This window comes from Plectropomus leopardus, chromosome 4 (assembly GCF_026936395.1).
Source record: "Plectropomus leopardus strain MGB_pleo_1.0 chromosome 4, ASM2693639v1, whole genome shotgun sequence".
Lineage (NCBI taxonomy): Eukaryota > Metazoa > Chordata > Actinopteri > Perciformes > Serranidae > Plectropomus > Plectropomus leopardus.
Window position 1 is genome coordinate 25,690,931 of NC_142179.1, and position 16,141 is coordinate 25,707,071.

Sequence of the window (16,141 nt, forward strand, 5' to 3'; positions counted from 1 at the left end):
TAAATCTAATCGTCTCTGGCTAAAAGTGCAACAGATGGGCAGTTGCAGTAACTTATCAAAGTCTTCCTTTGAGGTCGGGGTCACACACTCTGCTTCTGAGGTTAACAGTGACATCATTCTTCACACTCACACACGTCTGCCCTGCAGATGGACCCAAACTAAAAGCTTAAACGCTTTTCCAGAGGTACTGTGTGATCAAAATAAATAGCATAATCTGCAAAAGTAGGGACGCGAACACAGTCCAAAATGAAAACTGTAAAAAATGATCAGGTAAAGCATCCACGTAGCTTTAAAAAAATGGCAGAATAGAACAGTAAGGACAGAAAAACTCTTTTCACACTGCTGTCTCACTTGACACTTTGCTAGTTTATCATCTCCATTTTTCCTCCAAGTACTGGCGAGCAACGGCCTGGCTCCGTGGCTGTTCCCATGGTGACATGCCTATCAACGCCAGGCATGTGCAAACAGAGCAGCCTGAGCTAACAGTTTAGACTCTGCCTGCCTGTCTGTGAGCTTCCAGGAGCCCGTATGCTGGCTGTCGGTGAAAAACGCCACTCCAGCCAGTGTCAGAGCAGACAAAGGGCACACTGGCAGGTCTCTATTTGAGTTGGCACTGCTCCATCCAGCAGTCCCGAAAAATATCTCTGGAGCAAAGGACAGGGGGGGACAGGCACAGTTGTGGGGTCGGGTAACACACCCCAGACAAAAAGCATGGGGATCAGCCCTGCTTGTCCCCAGGAGACACGGCACAACATCAAGACAAGCCATGAAATCTTCCGAACACCCGCAGCAAAGGCCCTGGCTTCCCACGGTGATTTACTGTAAAACACCGAGCAAACACCCTGGTTAATAATGGCGTAACAAAGAGCGACACTGGCACAGGTAAATCAGCCAATCAGCGCTCAAGAAGAAGTGCTTGGAATGACTTGTGAAAAGCTAACAGGAGCCCCTTGTCTGCTAATACAGCTCTGTGAAATATTCCCCGGCAGTGGCAGCCGTTCCTCTCTTGTGTCTAAACAGTCTATTGATCAACACAGTTCCACGAATTCGGATAGCAGCAGAGGCGAGTGCTGGAGTGAAAACAGAACAGGGCGGATTACCCGGCATAAACATACTTTAGGGCAGGGCTGCTTCCATTGTGCAGCAGGCTGTAGTGCATACCACAAATTTAGAGGATCATGAGGTTAAGCCCAAATCTTAACGTAAGAGTGACAGCAACTGGATAAATATCCTGTTTTTAAGAGCTGAGCCGACGGAAATCCAATATGAGATAAAACCGTCCTCTAAAAACACCTCTCTTTTTTTGAAAAGTGCAACAATTTATCAGCTGCAGTGGACTTTGTTCAGTTCACAAAAGGATCCTGTGACTTAAGAGCCCACTAGAGAGAAAAGGTTGTGTTGATAAAAGGAGTTTGGAGGATAATGTTTCACGTTATATCATACCAGATGTTATTCTATGCCTCTCTCTTCCCTCATTTTCCTGCAAAGTACTAAACACTAAACCTAACAAAATCAAATTATGCCAAAGATTGTGCAATGTTTCAGCTCCATTCTGTGTTAACTGCTTTTTTGACCTACACTTTAGATGCACAGGGTCAGACAGGCATTTCTGTACATTGGCCTACACCCAGCCGCAGCCTCCGTTTAGACAAAGATTCCCTCTCTCCTTCCCAGAATCTGTTTGCCGCAAGAGCATGGCAGTTGACTTGGGAAGAGGCCCATACGCTAAGAGAGTAACAGAGGGCATGGGAGAGCGGGTGGTGGGGAGGATGAAGAGAAATGTATATATACCGTGGTCATAGAGCACCAGGTAAGAACAAAAGGACAGCCAGCAGCTGGTTCTCATATCAGAGTAAGGTAGTAATGATCATAGTCTGGGTTACCTCATTTTCTGCTGCCCATAGATCACATTACACCCACTCTTGCTCACTGAAGGCTGTCAAAACTACTCCTACTGTAGGTAGAGCACTGCATAATTGAAGTGACTGTTTCTGCAGCTGTCTGAAAGGTTCCCAGATCTGTTTATCTATGCACTAGAGGCGAGGGGCGAAATGCAGTTTTCACACACAAAACTGAAGTCATATCCTGCAAATTGCTGTAGGAGGTAACCATAACATTTACACAACTCTATGTAAAGTTTGGCTGTCAGAGCTTACAAAATAATTTAATGTACATGGACAGGTTGTCAAAAAGCCACTTTGCTGTGAGCGTAGTGATGCTTTTGTAATTACAATGATGACTCACAAGCTGAATCTGAGTCAATTTCTCCCAAGAGGTCTATTTTGGCTTCTGCAGTCACCCAGCTGGTAAAAAAGACTTCAAATCAACCGCAGCTTCGGATGGCTAGAGTAAGTATTTGTATTTGTCGTGGGCCTTTTTCTGGTAAGACCTTTCCTATGACGCCGCAACACCCCTATGTAGAGCTGAATGGCAGCACAACATCTGGAGCAGCTTCCTGTAGCATCTAACAGGGAGCAAGGAATGAGGTCAGCTGGTGGCAAAATTTAGTGTTAAGTAAGCGTGACACATTTACACTTCTGCTTTTACAAACAGAACTTTGTCTATGCAGCATGTTTCCACTATTCAGCTAATTCATCAACAAATTTGGTTTCATCTGTGTCCTCACAGTTTAGCCATTTGTGCCTGTTCATCAGTTTTTTTCCCACTGTCCAAAGATTTAAAGTCACGTGAAGTTATTTACTGAGCCTGGAGAGCTTTAGAAAGTTGGCAGAAAGTTTCCTTTATGAGGGAAAACACAAGGGAAACATTAATTGAGACAATAAAATTTCCAGTCTTCCATTCCCTTACCATATGTAGGTGATTATTAGCGGTTGACCCTAATTGTGCAAGCAGTGCAGACGACATTTAGTAGCAAGGCTTGTATTATAACACCTGAGTGCTATGGAGGTGCTGAAGGGCTTTGCTCTCGGAGTCCCTGCAGTCGTGTAGAGTAAACATCATGCTGCTAATCACCAAAGCCTCTTCAAAGAGCCCTAAGGAGCATAATGAGGTGGTTCATGATGTAAAAGCACACATTTTACAAGAAGCTCCACATAGCCTTGAAAGTGGTGCACGGAAATTTTGTCATGATGAAGCAAGGCTACTGCTGCTGCGTTAGCTCAGCCCCAGGACCGATGCTGCTTTACTGGGGCTGCTACTGCTGCAAAAGCAGCAGGAACCGACAGAGGAGAGGAGTCTTAATTTGAACAGGCTGTGGGAAGGAGCTGGCACGTCCCAGACAAACACTTTCACTATGGCTACAAAGATTTGGCTTTCAATCTGCAGGAAAATAGATAATATGAACAATTTTTACGTCTTTCAGAGATGTTGTATTTTAATCATTTTGAACCACTGCTCAGAACTGCTAATGCTGCAGAAGCCACAATGACACTGAAAGTGTACGCTAGATGTGAAACTGACAAATCTAGTCTGATCCACTCTGGGTCCAAAAGAAAGAAGCTAAATGGAAAAAGACCCGTCAGATTTCTTGCTACAACTTGCATCACATGTATTATTCTTTGACCCTCAGTATTTCCATTACAGCAATAAGCAACTTAATCTTTTCCAAATATTACATAAATCGCATTTGTGCTCCTCCAGTCTCCCCAAAGACCCGTGTAATATGAACACCAATTGTTGAAAAAAAAAAGTGGAGCCAAAAGAGTCCTTAGTTGAAAATAGAAGCTTTTTGTAGGAGCTACTTTATAAATATCCACTAAAGACCCACCTTCTCCCAAGAAACCAGTTTCTATCTCTTTGCACATGAACTCAAAACAGCGAGGGAACAATTCAGATCCAAGACAGACACTCAAAGTACAGTGAGCCTTTTCTGAACTCGATGTCCTCAGGCTACATGCTGGTTTTCTAGTGAGTTATTATTGGGGAGAATTAAGTGTTTCATTCTTGTCTTTGGGAATCCTGCCACATTACTCAGCAGCAGCCCATAGACACAGATCTGGTGCATTAAAGATCTATATACTCATAAAACTCTAAGAGCAGGGATGGAAAATAAAGATAATGGTTTAAAAGGTTGCAGTAGAGTGGGGAAACAGCTTGGCCTGACTTGATCTAAGGCTAGTTTCATGTCTGGGGCGTATGGAGTGGAACTTGGCTCGGCTCCTACCTGGAGAATGTATTCCTGGCATAGTGCATGATACTGTCAAAGTCATAGACTTCTCCCAGAGAGTCCACCTCCCCCGGCTCCATCTTCAAGAAGTTATACTCTTGTCCTGCGGAAGGAAAAATGGAAAAGCACAGTTGAAATATGAAGCTGAGTCATACTGTGCAACCTTATGGATGTATGTCAAAGGTGAATACAGTTCTTCTCTTCCCGAAAATGTATCATAAAATAAGGCTACAAGACACAGCTGATAAATCACAGTAATATTTCATGTTTTTAAGGAGATAATGGTTGTAAAATGTGATATTTCACAGACAAGAATTTTAAAAAGCTGGCCTGGATACTGACTGTCAGCTGTTTATATGCTGTTGACCAGTTTTATAAACATTTTCAGGCCGAAGATGAGCCTTTTTTTTGGTTTTTACCATCTCAGCTCAGATTTTCTGTGTGTGCAAACTTTTATTATTTTGCCTCTCGCTGCGTATCTCTTACATTATTGCTGAGGGATTCTTGAGACTCCTACCTGGTTGAATGTTGTCCCTGATGATGCTGACGTGTTCGTCTCGGTCAGGCCGCGTGTGTTCGTGCCAGAATCCGATCACGTGACCCAACTCGTGCACCACAATGCCAAACTTGTCACAGTTTTTCCCAATGGATATGGCCTGAGGGCCCCCTCCACGCCGACCCACATAGGAGCAGCACCTATGAACCAACAGCCAGACGCAGACACACACAGAGAGGCAGCGTTTACAAACTCTCGATTCGATGTTTTAGTAAATTACAAAAAAAAAACACTCACAAGCAAGTGGGAAATACAGGGAGGGAGCCCAAAAAATTCATGTTTCCCTGGAGAGAGGAAGAAGGAATGCGTCTCTGGCTCTATAACGTCTACTTGCTCCTATACTTTAACATGTTCTGTGCATATATAATGAAGCTTGTAAAGAGAACAACATCATCTCAACAACCTCTGGTCTGTTTTATGAGAGTGCTGTACGAGGCGACCCGTCATCCACACATACAGCAGTGACATTCATTCATGCGTCTGCCAATGCAAATGCTCAGAGTGACGGTGGAAGCTGGCCGGCTGCAGCGCTCCATCTCAGCGTGACATGAAAGGTTCAGTGTGGGAGTCTGGGAGGACGGGCACACATCACGGCCCTGTGGGCCAGACAGCCGCTCTCTAATTACTGCGAGCCAGGCCAGGCTCTCCTGAGACACGCCTTGAACTTTGCACAGGACAGATGGGGGCCTGCTGAATATGCAGCAGAGTCAAGCATTCCCACTGCTAACCGCTGCCGCCTGCGTGGATAATGTCATCCCTGTTGCTCAGGAGGCCAGTAACCAGGCTAAAAATGGCTATCAACAGTTGGCTGGAAAAAGCTCAGTTTCATGAGCTGCATCCGCTTTCTGTTAGGCAGTTTGTGTTGAGTGATGCATATCAGTGGGAGAGGTACACTGTGTGTAATGACATAATGGTTCCAGCTTGTGGTTTAAATCTGTGTGAGATTGAAACATGGGAACATTTTAGGTTTGTGTGTCCCCTGGGAGCCTCTCTAATATGTCTCCCAACAGCTATGGCCTCTTTTCCCTCCAAATCTCAAATTAATAGGTTGCACCAGTTTGTGTTCCCATCAGCAGCAAGTGCTTTAATTAAAAAATATTTCATCATTAAATAAAAGAGCCTGGCACGTCCAAACAGGTTGTCAATAGTCGCTTAGCAACAACAAGAGCCACAACCAGCACGTCCCCTGAGTATCTGTTAAAGAGGAAACGCTGAGTGGACACTGAGCCTAACTTTAGTGGAGAGCAGTAAACAGGAGGAAGTCTCTCCCTTGGATGCAGTTCAGTATGCCATGTTTGACACAAGTGCTCAGTGACTGATGCAGTGCGATGATGAGGCACGGGAAACATTCCTGGCCACTGAATAGCCGACTCTCTCAGGACTGGTAGGAGGCTGAAATAACAACTTACACAGAAACTGCGAACAGAGAGGAAGAACAATGGTGAAAGGCTGCTGAGGAGGAAGCAAGGGAAAGTGCTTAGGCACTAAATAATTAGCTGTAGATAACGAAGGCTCAACAGAGGCCGACCATTGTTCGCTTGCTTCATGTGGGAGCTAAAAACCCCACTGACTCACCCACATGGTCGGTAGGTGAAGACAATATAGCTCTCCTCCTGCGTTCTCTCAATAAAGGTCACACAGGTGTGCTTCTCCCAGTGCCGCATGGCTTGGCGGAATATCGCCCGCTGGCTGCCTGAATAGGATGACAGAGAGGATGAGATCAGTGGAGCTGACAAAAGCACACACATTTTATAGAAGAGGAGAAATGAATAGAAACCAAGGCAGCTAGAAACAGCTTTAAGATGTAGAGTTGGATAGAGATGTCTTAATGCCAACTTTTCTATTTTTAATGATGTCTAATAAAGTTTTACACTCTTGTTTTATTTATTCAGCTTTGTAACAATTATCCAACACAACTACCATTATATAAACTTTACCAAAGTGCCATGACTAGAGGACATGTTACAGCAGTGCAGAGGTGGGGGACTTGTGTCATATTTCCTATTTTGCTCAATGAATTAATATTACATACGGTGAAAAGCATTGTATATTATGTCTCCATATGCTGGGGTTCCATCATAATAGGAGTATGCATAATATGATGTTAATTCCACTACATCAGAGATTATCACCAAAATAAGGTGGAGAAAAAAGTGGATATATTGGTATCAGTATCTGTTGGATCTGATATCTGTTATATCAGCAAAAAATCCAGAAGCATGCATCCCTTGTCATAGATTTTAACTGTATGCTCTGATGGCGTCTTTTCATTCCTTGATGCTCACCTGGCACACACACAAAAAAGTTTTCTAGCTTTCACTTTTACTTCAGCGGTATGCAGCCCACATTGTTTTTTTCCAGCCCCATCTGCGAGTTCCCGCTTGTCTCGCAGACTTTATGTTTTGATGACGTCACAGATTTTTTTATCGGTTTTCTCAGCTCAAGGAAAGTTTTGCAAATATAAAACATCCACGGCTCAAAAATTCATAATGGAAAGGAGTCTGAGTTGACCTTGTCTGCAGTTCAAGGTGTCCTGTCACCACTTTTACAGAGGTGTCTCATAATGGTGGCTTGTGGGGAAATACTTTTACATACATGTCTCATTGCACAAGATAGCTATCATGGAGGGGAATAGTCTAAAAATAATAAAATTTGGATTTGAGAATTATGTTGTCGATGGTGGTAGTAGGAAGAGTAGAGTGGTATTCAAGGTCTGCAGTTCAAAAAAACACAATCACCACAACATCCAGCTTCATTCATCAATAGAAAACTGACAAAGAAAGGTACGCAAATGTGTTGTTTTAGCTCATTTATTAACTTATTGGCTGGTGATCATCAGAATTTCATGACTTGACTTGTGACTCAACTTGACTGGATTGATTCTCACCACAGTAACTTGAGACTTAAAGGTAAATACTTGAGACTTGCTCACGTGTGACTTACTCCCACCTCTGCAGCAGTACATTTCTTATTCATTTTAAGAAATTATTCTCAGTTAAACATGATGTCTCAATATTTTATTTTCTGCAGCAACATTACATCACATCATGAACATAAATATATTCTTTGTTTAAGGGGTTCAATAAATCATTGTTACTTACCACTGAAGTTTCCACTGATGACATAGGGGATAACACCTTCAGGCCAAACCCGTTCAGGTCTGGAGGTGGCCGCTCTTTTCCTGCGGCGTGAGCTTTGTCTATTTTGGCTACTCTGATTGGTTGATCCTGAAGATTTCACATAAAAGACAACAAAAATATAAATAACATTTCTCAAACTTTTTCATAGAGAGCAAATATGTTTTACCCTGGACTTGTTACTCCAATAACAAAAGAGACTTTTTATCCTAAAACTGCACGACATTACTGAAGGCATTCAGAAGCTATAATTATTTTTTCTCATTTAGGAAATTACATTTAGTCCTTTAAACAGACATTTGCCCAAATAACATTGTTCTTTTCATTTTGCACAAATGGATTTTATTGAAGCTTTTTTCTTTCAAATTAATTTCACCACTTTATGTCACTCAAATGCACACAGATGTAGAGTAACCATGGCAACTAAGCTCCCACCTAAACCTGGGGATTATAATAAGGAACATCCACATGTGAATCAACTACAGCACAATCTCCCTACTGTACTTCATTATGCTGCAAAACAGGTGTTACTTGTATTAAAGCAAATATTACAGCTATCATCTAGTGGCAAAATATCCACTGAAATGATTTGGTTTAAATAGGCATTTAATGTTCCGCATTGCTTTGTTATGATAAGACATAAAATAATCTAAACAAACAGAAGTCACACTGGTGCATTCTCATTATTTGACTCAAGCTAAAATGGCAAACAAGCATTTATGTTAATTCTAGACAATTCATTAATTTAGGACTGCATTACATCAGGTGATGCCTCAAAGTATTGTTTGGGGTTTTTTGCTGCAACTTATAAGAAAAACAAAAAACAAGGAGATATATATATATATATATACATATATATATATATATCCTTGTTAAAGATTAAACTAGTGAATGTGTATAGGGTATTATATTTCTCATCACTGAGGCAGAGAACTACAGACATTTAGATTCACACAGTGCAGGAATTTAATGGATGTGTTGGGAAGAAGTCATGATTTTAACCCATGCAATTAGCATTTATATAAAAAAAAAAAAAGACAATGTGCTGTCATACCTTTTTATTTCAAGACTTTGTTAAATACTGAATTCTGTTGCAAATTACAACACTCGGTAGTTACATCAGTTCTAATTACACACTTGGTGGAAGCAATAAAAAACATTTTCTAATCAATAAAATCATTTTTAATCGATATTTTCTGTAAAAATGACTGATTTATTTAGTTAGCAGCCATGTAATAAGCAGGATAATGTGCAGCGAGCGTGTCATAATTGCAAAATTAAAACCCTCAGGGTGTTTCAAGACCCCTCTGCTTCTCCTAAAGGTCATGCATCCCACAATAATCCACTTGTTGTACATTATCCCTTACATATTATCCTGTCTTTTTTTTTTTCTTTGAACAAAATGTTTATGGATGGATAACGTTGATATGCTTTAGAGGTCTTGGACACTACTGGTTTTCTTTCCAAAAAAAGGTTCCAACAGCTGCTTTCACTCAGCTTCTAATATTTGGGTTGAAATCTGTCAGTGTTTCAATTAAAGGAAAACGTGAAAAATCCCCATGGTACACTGTTGCCTGTCCATGGTTCAGGAGTTAATGAATAATTAATTTAACATTTATTAAAACGATTAATTAACACATTGACCTCTATTCAGTGAGGAGTTTTATGAGATCACTGCAGAAACATTAGAGTACACATTTCTCAGTGGTGCGTGGAAAAGGGAAATAGACTGAGGAGGTCAAAACTCCAGAACCGTGTAAAGAACAACTTTTTAGTGAGACATCACCTAAATGACCCTGATGAAGGCTGCAGGCTGAAACATGCCGTTCTCAGAATAGAGTTGTTCTTTATACTATAAGTCTCGCTGTAGAAACACAGACATGAACATCTGGTTTGAGTACATCCTGCACATGGTGGTTGTTCCATAACAATACTTGAAGCTGTAAGACTCCGAGCCCTCATCTTTTCTGTCTAAATTTGATTAACATGCGAGCCACAGTTTGCACATTTCTTTTTCTTTTTTTTTTTTTACTTGCTGGAACAATGTGTTCTGTTGAATCTCAGTCTGCAAGAGTAAATCTTAGCAGCCTGCCGAGATCAATTAGCACATACACTTGTGCATGTGTTGAGGAAAAGTCTGATAACAGCCAAATCTGCTCAGTTAACTGATAAGAAAGAGTGCTGGGGAGACAAAACTGTGGAAAATATGTTAATTACAATAAAATGATTAAATCTACTAATTCCATTCATAGTTAGAAAGTGAGAGTGTTTCGGCCAAAGGCTTCATTACTGGTTATTCTGATTGTGTTATTTGGTCAACCAAATGTCCCTGCTCTCTGACTTGTGTCAGGCAGACAACAAAGTGCTGAGAAGGATTAAAGTTGAGGTGGAGAGATCTGACCACACCTGTGGAAAAGAAGGAAGCTGCTCTGTTCAGGTTATGAGAAGTAATTTCATAGTCCACTGAGGTGAGGTGACAGACTGAGACAGCACTGAGAAATGTTTCAAAACCACAAATTGAATTCATAGACACCGTGAGGAACAAATTAAAGTTATAATTTGTCTTGTGTCCTGAAATATTGGATAGCTTGTTTGATAATTAATGCTTTTGAATGATGTGCACATACACCGAGAAATAATCGCGAAAAAGAGAGTGAAGAATACTAAAAATTGATTACTTTTGGCACTGAAATGTTAAGAACACTGACTGTCCCTAGGATCTCTAGTGTGTTCATGCATAACTACATAATACATAAATAAAATGTTTTACCCTTTAAGATTGATTTGATTTGTATGTAATATGGATTTAAAGAGACAGTTCATCACAAGATCAAAAATATATTTTTTTTCTCTTCCCTGTAGTGCTATTTATCAATCAAGATTGTTTTGGTGTGGGTTGCCGAGTGTTGGAGATATCGGCCGAAGAGATGTCCGCCTTCTCTCAAATATAATAGATTTAGGTGACGCTCAGCTTGTGGTGCTCAAAGCGCCAAAAATACATTTGGAAAAACTCAACAGCAATGTCTCTTTCTAGAAGTCAAGACCCAGTTACTCACAATAATCCACAGACCTTGTTGTAAGCAGTTTTATATAGGAACTGTATAGACACTTTAAGCACCACAAGCCGAGTGCCATCTAGTTCCATTACACTTGGGAGAGGGAAGACATCTCTTCTGCCGATATCTCCAACACTCGGCAACTCACACCAAAACAATCTAGATTGATAAATAGCACTCCAGGTTACAGAAAAAAATAAGTATTTTTGATGTTGGGATGAACTTTCCCTTTAGGAGGACCCCTGTGGTAGCCCAATTCTGTAGAAACGCAAGTGTATAAAGGTCATCTTGACTACTAATAAAGATCCACGGCTGTGTACAGTGATCTGATATAGTGATGGGCGATATGGAAAAAGGGATATTTTTACCTAATACCTAGAGATCGATATTGCAATGATATTGTAACAATGAGATTTTTGATAAATAAATATCCATAATGTAGATACAATGACTAAGTGTAAGTAAGAAAGAATAACAGAACAGCTAGAACAGTTGGATATGTTCAGCAAATTATATCAATTTACAGCAATGCGGCCTTTAAAACCAGGTACAAGTCAAAACTAACAATATCCAACATCTAGGATATCTCCTCTCATATAAGGATATTGACATTATATTACTACAATGATCAACCCTAATCCAGTTTATGTACTGAAATGACAGATTGTACAGCCTGATGAAGGACGACACAAAACACTAGTGTGAATACATGTTGTGTTTTTAAAGAGCACTCTCATGCAACATCACTGACAGTGTTTTTCATTTATCAACACGAGAGTGTCCTTTCCACTACACAACAATTAGATGTGCAGTGACTACCCTGCTCAAGTGGACAAATGGATATTCAGATATGAGAGTAAACAGTCTGTCTCTGTTACAGTCCTGAGCTGTGTCTCCTCTTAACTCCTTGCCTTAGGGGTCATCATTTACTCTATAAATCAATCTTTACCACTGGGTATTTTGAGAGCTGTTGAAATCTATTTTGAATCCTGCAAATTTGTCTCTTTCCCTCAGCATACTCATTAACTGGAGAGAAAAACAGCAAACTGACAGCGTGAACAAACGGCGGCATGCATGTACTTGCTGGCTCATGCTCACCTATAGTTTATAGGATTGTGAAGCCTATTGGTCCCTGCTGACTCACAGCTGTTTCTTAAATACTGCTTTTTGTTTTAAGAGCAACATTTAACCAGGCAGAGCCTTGCAATAACTGTCAAACATGGTGATACATGTGTAGCAATGTGTAGTGAAAACAGGACAATTGTAGGCATGAACATTTAAAGGAGCTCATGAAAAACAAAAAACTGCTATCTGACAGGTGCTGCTGCCAGCACTCATGAGGAGAGGACCTGAGTGGTTTGACACTTGTAAAGTTAGAGAGTAAAATGCCCTTGTGTAGAATTATTCCTCAATGAGAAACCGAATGTGGGAACCATGTTTGATTCAGGTGTTTTTCTGCAGTTTCATTTTATCCAGAGTGCCAATCCAAAATACTTTCCCTCAGTGCACTGAAAAGGGGTTTTCACCTTGAGTTGCAATCTTTGAAGTTTTTCAGTTTCTGTTGTCCTTACCCGTGTCTGTGTGATTAACAATCTGGACACTTCTCTGAGCCATATCTATTATTCTGTCCACTTTAAACGATCGCAGGTCCTCCTCATCAAGAGCGATGTCTCCCAGAAAGGCAACTGAAACAGACAAACACAGATGGCACATGTCAGACAATTGCGAGGCGACTGCACAATATGGAGCATTGGTCAGAGCCGCAGAGTTGCCTCAAGCTTTTCCTGGTGCTCAGACAGAGTAGGCTGCATGGAGGCCCCGTCAAAGCACTCGTGGAAGGCCTCGAGCATGTAACACATAAATATAAAAACATCATTCCTTTCTTGACTCTGCTCTGTTTACCTTCTCCTTACATTGAAATAGACATAGAGTTGTGAAACAGCGGTATGTTTGTTTGGATAACAGGAAGTCCACCTTGTCTGGGCTCCAAATTATAGGACAGAAACGTAAGCAACGTATTGCACGTGGCTCGTGGAGATTCATGCAACAAAGAGAGAGAATGAACTCAGCAACCTGACCAATGACATGATTAACTGAGCCGAATTGAGTCCAGATGTTACCAAACAACAAAATTCACACTGTGTGCTTCGGCTTCCATTGATGGAGTTATCAGATATGATACAGCGAGACACTGCCTAGATGGCATAATATAGGGCACCTTGAACAAGTAATAGCTCTTTAATGAGGCCAAGGAGAGGGAAAAATAACCAAACAGTCCCACTTTATGAGGAATGTGCTTTATGGGATTCCTTGCTAAATGCCCCATTTCTGTGGAGGGTAAGCTATAGGAGTCCTCTCCGCAGAGACAGGGCGCTCACTTTAACAGGCTTTTAACACCAGCACGTCTCTAGAATTTATGGCCCAGCTTGTATGCAGGAGTTGGGGGGAGGGTGGGGGTGATGGGTTTTTTCAGGAGAAGCCGAGGGGGAGAAAAGGGCAAAGGGGTGGCACTGTAATCCGTTGTCTGAACAGGAGATGACAACGAGAGGGGAAGGAAGGAGAGAGGAAGAAGGAATATCCTCCCTGCCCACACCGCAGCTCTGAATAGGGAAGGCAGATGTGGAGCAGAGAGAAAATGACAGCCTTCTGCATGTGTGTTTGGAGGTTAGTGTGGTGGAGGGGGGGCCCGGAGGGGTAAGAAGGAGTGATTTACAGTAGTTGTGTTTGTCAAAAGTTTGGATCTGTAAATCTTCAATGTGTCACCATGATAAAAGCTTACTGTGAGAGAAAATTCATCATGTGTAGATCAACTTGATTTTATCGTTTCAACGCAGCGCATGGCTTTTTTTTCCTTTTAGCATGCAAAAAAATAAAACACCCACACGAGAGATCTTTTATCTCCTACTCTCCTATAAAAGTTTGTCAGAGTTCGGAGACAAGAGAGACAGAGGCTGAAAAGCACAACAGAAACAAAGACAAAAAACACTTGGCTCGCATTCACCAGAGTATTATTGAAACAATCTGGAGCTGGCTTTGGTAGATACAGGATTGTCTTCCACCCTGCAGGACGTGGAGGATGCACAGCAGAATGACGGTGTTTGGGATTAGAGGCTAATGACAGCAATAAGGAAAAGGTGTAGATCAAGACCTGCAAGACTGGGCATGCACAGATGACAGGTTTAAATTCCAGAGGTCAAAAGGATCCTCTAATTTGAGCTTGCGAAAAAAAGAACCCTCAAACTTATTCCTGAGACACAAAACAGATACTTGCATTCAGCGCTCATACTGACACGTTGCCAAAAACACCACCGATAAGGGGGAGCTACCAGATGTCACACAGTAAAGGATGGATAGGCTGACTACAGAAAGAAATTTTTCTCTTTTATCTTCACATTTTTGTTTGATTCCCAGAACTGGCTGAACACTGAAAAGAACGGGCAGTGCTTCAATCTAAGTTGCTGTCATATAAGGCCACTGAGAAGTATTCAAAACAATTCTATGAAACTCTTTTTGACTCACGTTTCACTAGAGAAAAAAGTAAATGGGAGGTTGTTTCTTTTGTCAACTAGCACCATACTAGCAGTGTTATGTTCAGACTGGGACCAAATAACGAGGTGCAAGCTTTCTCCCACCCCCATGAGGTTCACAGAGGGCTGTGCTCTCTGCCCAATCATCCACCACCGTGCCGGAGACAGGCCGGTTAATCCGCAGTGTCATTGTTCTCAGACAACAGTGGAGATTGAAGTGAGCAAATGCACGGCCCGGCGGCATTAGGACTCATTTCCCCCGGGCACAGCAGTCGTCCTGGAGACGCTGTTGCAGGTTTATGGAAAGACTCTCAGGGATTGTGAATTAATCCCCTTGTCTCCTGGCTTTAATTATCCACAGACGCACGGTTTTAGGGAATCTTTTGTACACAACTCGAGGCTGGGATTGAGGACAGGCTATGGAGAAAGGTGATAAACTCATCGAGATACGGAGCACTGTAATTCTACGGAGTACAAACACTGAGAGACTCGTGTGTTGTACTGTAGATTAAAACGCAGTGAATGTGGCAGATGGCAGGTGATCACCGCAGAGTACAGTGCGGCATCTCTTTCCAAACATTATTCATTACCTAAATGACAACAGCTGCAGCTGCAATACTAATATCTGTGCAGAAGAGTTAGGTAATAGTAGAAGGGTTTTTAGCTGCTGTTCTCATTTAGATGCCAATTTTCAATCAGACACAACAAAACAAAGTGGCCATTTAGGTTTAAAAACAAAATCTGTTTTAGAGATGCAATGATTAATCAATAAGTTGTTAACTACCAAATTAATTGCCAACTAATTTGATAGTCTTTTAATCAGTTCAGTCTTTTTTTTTCAAATCCCATATTCTCAGTTTCTAGCTTCTTAAATGTGCATATTTTCTTGATTCCTTACTTCTTTATGACAGTAAGCTGAATATCTTTGAGTTGGGGCCAAAACAAGAAATTTAAGGACATCATATGGGGCTTTGGGAAACACTGAATGGCATTTTTCAACATTTTCTGACATTTTATACACAACAAACAACTCATGGATCAATAAAGAAAATAATTGACTGATTAATAACAATGAAAGCCCTGATGCGTATCTTTCACAAACTACTGAGACCAAAATAACAAAGACCTTTAATGAAATGTTGTGTTGAACATTCTGATGAAGTCCAAATCCACTGAATTATTTTAGTTAATCTAAACCATCCTAATCCTACTCATCGCAGACTGCCCCCATCAATCAGCACATCCAGTCAGATTATACATCAGATCTCAATCAAATTAATCCCATTGATTCGTGTTATGCCCTAGTCTCGACCTCTGCGGTGTCAGATACTCCACGACTATTCCCATAAATCTCCTTCCGTGAATACCAGACCACGACATCTGCCACTGAAACCTGCTCAAACATCAATACTAAGCCTGTACGGACACTAACACCAGCCTATATTTAGAAGGCCAGCTCCACTGCAACACTACGGTTTACTACTTTCTGTGCTTACAGAGATGTTTATACAGTCTTTTCCCTATACAAGACCTACTGATGAGGGATGTAAAAGCCTGGCCAATATGTAAGCCTGGAATGCATCACAATACCCTGGCACCGCCTTTCACAGCCTGTGTTTGGTGACAAACGCTGTATTTGAATTCCAATGGAGGCCAATAGTGTATTGCGTTAAGGTGATTACCATCTGATGACATTATAAGTATCACTTTTCAGGTTTCTTTCTGTACCAGCCCTTTCT

General features: G+C 41.3%; 1 protein-coding gene across 1 annotated transcript in view; it reads right to left on the minus strand.

Moving 5' to 3' along the window:
- Positions 1-16,141, minus strand: part of bmp1a (bone morphogenetic protein 1a) — a 38,222-nt gene that overhangs the window by 15,693 nt on the left and 6,388 nt on the right. The window contains exons 2-6 of the mRNA XM_042489010.2: positions 12,447-12,560; positions 7,784-7,909; positions 6,258-6,375; positions 4,644-4,822; positions 4,124-4,229 (exon numbers count right to left, since the gene is read on the minus strand). Of these exons, the coding sequence (XP_042344944.1) occupies positions 4,124-4,229; positions 4,644-4,822; positions 6,258-6,375; positions 7,784-7,909; positions 12,447-12,560 (643 nt within the window). The remainder of the gene's footprint in view (positions 1-4,123; positions 4,230-4,643; positions 4,823-6,257; positions 6,376-7,783; positions 7,910-12,446; positions 12,561-16,141) is intronic.